The sequence below is a fragment of the Limulus polyphemus genome, unplaced genomic scaffold (assembly GCF_000517525.1).
Source record: "Limulus polyphemus unplaced genomic scaffold, Limulus_polyphemus-2.1.2 Scaffold3427, whole genome shotgun sequence".
NCBI lineage: Eukaryota > Metazoa > Arthropoda > Merostomata > Xiphosura > Limulidae > Limulus > Limulus polyphemus.
In genome coordinates this window covers 18,556-21,931 of record NW_013669037.1, presented here as the reverse complement: position 1 = coordinate 21,931, position 3,376 = coordinate 18,556, and the positions used below count along the sequence as shown (strand labels likewise).

General features: G+C 30.7%; 1 protein-coding gene across 1 annotated transcript in view; it reads left to right on the top strand.

Moving 5' to 3' along the window:
• Positions 1–757: 757 nt before the first annotated feature.
• The window catches only part of LOC106469324 (geranylgeranyl transferase type-2 subunit alpha-like), a gene marked incomplete at its 3' end in the record, with an annotated part of 20,201 nt that continues 17,582 nt past the window's right edge, over positions 758–3,376 (top strand). The window contains exon 1 of the mRNA XM_022397820.1: positions 758–881. Within this exon, the coding sequence (XP_022253528.1) occupies positions 855–881 (27 nt within the window). The remainder of the gene's footprint in view (positions 882–3,376) is intronic.

Sequence of the window (3,376 nt, the reverse complement as noted above, 5' to 3'; positions counted from 1 at the left end):
GTTTTATTTAAGAAAGGACTTGTGTCGGTAAGAATTTTTACGGAATATTAACTAACGAACGGAGACGTAACAATATAGAATTATAATTATGTTTAGCCAGCTTACAAAAGGCGTTCACGCCACAATAAATAATTTTAAGGTAAATATGGTAAAGCCATTAAATACAAAAGAAAACACACAAAAACAACCGCGTTATCATATCTCAAAGGCATAATTTAATTAATAAATAACATAACAATAAAAATTGACAAACAAATAATTTTACTTCCAGATGAATAATAGTTATGAAGCCTAAAGGAACAGGCAGTAAATGTTTAAGTAGAACAAAAAAATTACAACAGAAGAGGATTTAAGATTGATACAATTTGATAACAAAAGTTATTCAGCTTGGAAATCTTCTTTTATCCGATAAATATAACACCAATTTGATATTTTGAAACTTTTTCTTAAACTAATAAACTGCACAGCGAAAGTGTTTAAATTATGCCCTACTTGAAATAATTGTTCTTGGTAGAAGTTGCGACGAGGTGTAAACAGTTTACTAGGGGAGGACAAAATATTGAAGCAGAAGAAGCTTGGAATACCGAAATGGTATAGTGACGCAATTAACGGACTATTTATTTGAGCAGATCGTTTTGTTCCTTTTTTTTTTTTTAGTATTATTGTAAGATACTATTTTGTACATTTCCCAGAGCTAATTGGATCTTTCTTTTTATAACTGTAAGTTCCAACTTACAGTGTAGCTAATTCGGGAAAGTCAACTGACATTGACAACGAAGTATAAACTAGTGTTGTGGTGTAGTAGGCCTAATACTAATAGTTTTACAATTACTAATGCAGAAACAGTATCACAAATGTCAAGCTGGGCACTCTTTTTACCGGTAAAAACAGTACCTAGCCCTATATTTGGGTTTGTACTAACACAATAACAGAAGCTGTAGTAGGGCATACGTAGTTTTTTTTCTATCTTATAATCTAGCAAGGCGTTTATCATTATATTTCACAAGTATTAGTGTTAGTAATACTTATAATATCTTACCTTTTTTGTTAGTGAAAAATAAGATATATGTTTATATTATAATTTATATTAATCTATAATTTTTAATGTAGAAACCAAACAGCCTAATGAGTATTGTGCTATTAATTACATTTCATGAAACTTCACATAAAAATATTTAGTTCACTAAATGTTTATAAATTGTAAAATAATAAAGAGGCCAAAGAGCACATTATGTGATATGTAGTGTAATTAATTATAGCAAACATTGAACCATTAACTGAATTTTATCATATATGTGAGTAATGATGGATTTCACCTGCTACTGTATAAAGTGGGCCTTTGTCTGGATTATTATTTGAAGAATATATGAAATCATAGAGATATATATATATTGAAAATTAAGTACTTAGACATCACCTCTTGAAAGAGCACTTAAATTATTAACAGTAACAATGTAATAAATGGACAACAAGTGACCATATAATTGCTGTCCTTGCACACCCATCACTGAGAGAAAGAAAATGTAAAAACAACCTTTATTTTTCAGGAGATAATTTATTTCCCTCTTAAACTTGTAAGATGTTGGCCTCCTCTTCTGCTGATGGCAGCTCATTCCATAAACTAATCACAGTGAGAAGAACAAGAGCAATCAGAGATATTGCATACCCACTGCTCCTTTTCAAGATAATGTCAAATTTCATCTTTGAAAACTGAAAGTCCTTCTCAGGCCCAGAATGATCAATGATCCAGATCATTTTTTTGTAGTGTGATGAGGAGTCTCAACTTTAATGTGTCCATGAAATTTGGTATAACTCTGATCACACTTTACAGAGTTGTTAACCCAAAACTGGGAAAATGCCCTATCTCCCCATTATTAAAAGTGCTTCAAAGTGATCCAGACCAAATTTGAAGACTGTTCTATACTGACTTCTCATCGTGTTTAATATTTTCATGTACATTGATTTGTTAGTCTTCAAGATGCATATGCTGAAACACAGACAGATATAGACACACGGACCTGATTGCAATACCCTCGCCCCTGAAGTCTAGTCTTATTTTCTAAATCTTAAACATTTATTTTGTCTTCAGAATGCAGAACAAAAAAATCTTTGTTATCAATCCCCTGGATAAACAAGTAAACTCAAATAAGACTGTATTTTTCCATTTTTTTAAGAGAAAATATGAGATTGCAACCTATTTCTATAAAATAATCCTTTCATCATCAGAATCATTAGAGTAGTCCTCTTCTGAACCATTTCCAGTAATCCAGTAACCTATCGTAGATAAGAAGACCAAAACTGTACACAGTATTCTATGTGAGGCTTAGTTAGTGATTTACATTAATAGATAATTGCATCTTTGGAATTGTAATAAGTGTGTATGTAAATACACTATATACACAAAAACTTCTGTTAGCTTTATTTTAACAACAGATATCTGCCTTGCTGGCTTAGGTGACTTAGCCACAATACCAGAATTAATTTAGGTTACTATGTGGTGAAGTAAAACAGACTCAAGACACCATACATTTAGTTTACTGTTTGAAAGAACAATTTTTAATGTTGTATTCTGATATTGACAAGCTAGAATATAAAATAAGAACCTCTTATCTTTTCTATTTGCTAAGATATCGTTCATGTGATGAATCAAACAGAGTGGCATCCCACTCACCTCTTTCCATTTTTGGAAATGCTTCCTTATATACACTTCTATATATGACATGAATAACCAATTGAAAGCTCAGAATGTCCCCTTAGTGGCTTTCTTAGCCATTTCAAATTCTTAGGATGCCATCTCTTTCTTTTGAACCAAGATTTCAAGGAGGTAGGTTGTGTCTTTAGTCTGCTCAAAATTACATATTTGTTTAGAATGAAATACAGCTAAGTTACTAAACTTGATAAATTATAGTGGATTTTTATGGTATTGATATAGTAGTTTATGATTTTTTTGGTTATTGAACTGTATATATAAAACCTAAAAAAACTTATTTCATATCCTCCATGCACAAAATTTTAAAAGGCTTAGCAACCTATATCAAGCAACAACCAAGTACAAAGGTCGTAATTAGAAGAGAGAATTATTTGGTATACTTCTTTATTTACTGGTCTATGTTTAAGAAAATAAGTTTAAGAACTTATATCAAAATAGCAATGATCTATATACATATATAATGTTTGAAATGTGACTGTATTTAACAAAATACTAGTCTACTAAAACACAGCCAATACAAGTTACTTTGTACAGACCAAAGGTGAGTTTTGTATTATTGGATGCAGTAATATTAGTGCACATGAGCTACGTTGTTGTACCTTCTGTATTGTTAATCAGGCACGGGTGAAAGGTCAATATAATAAAAATAATAAATATATATAAATG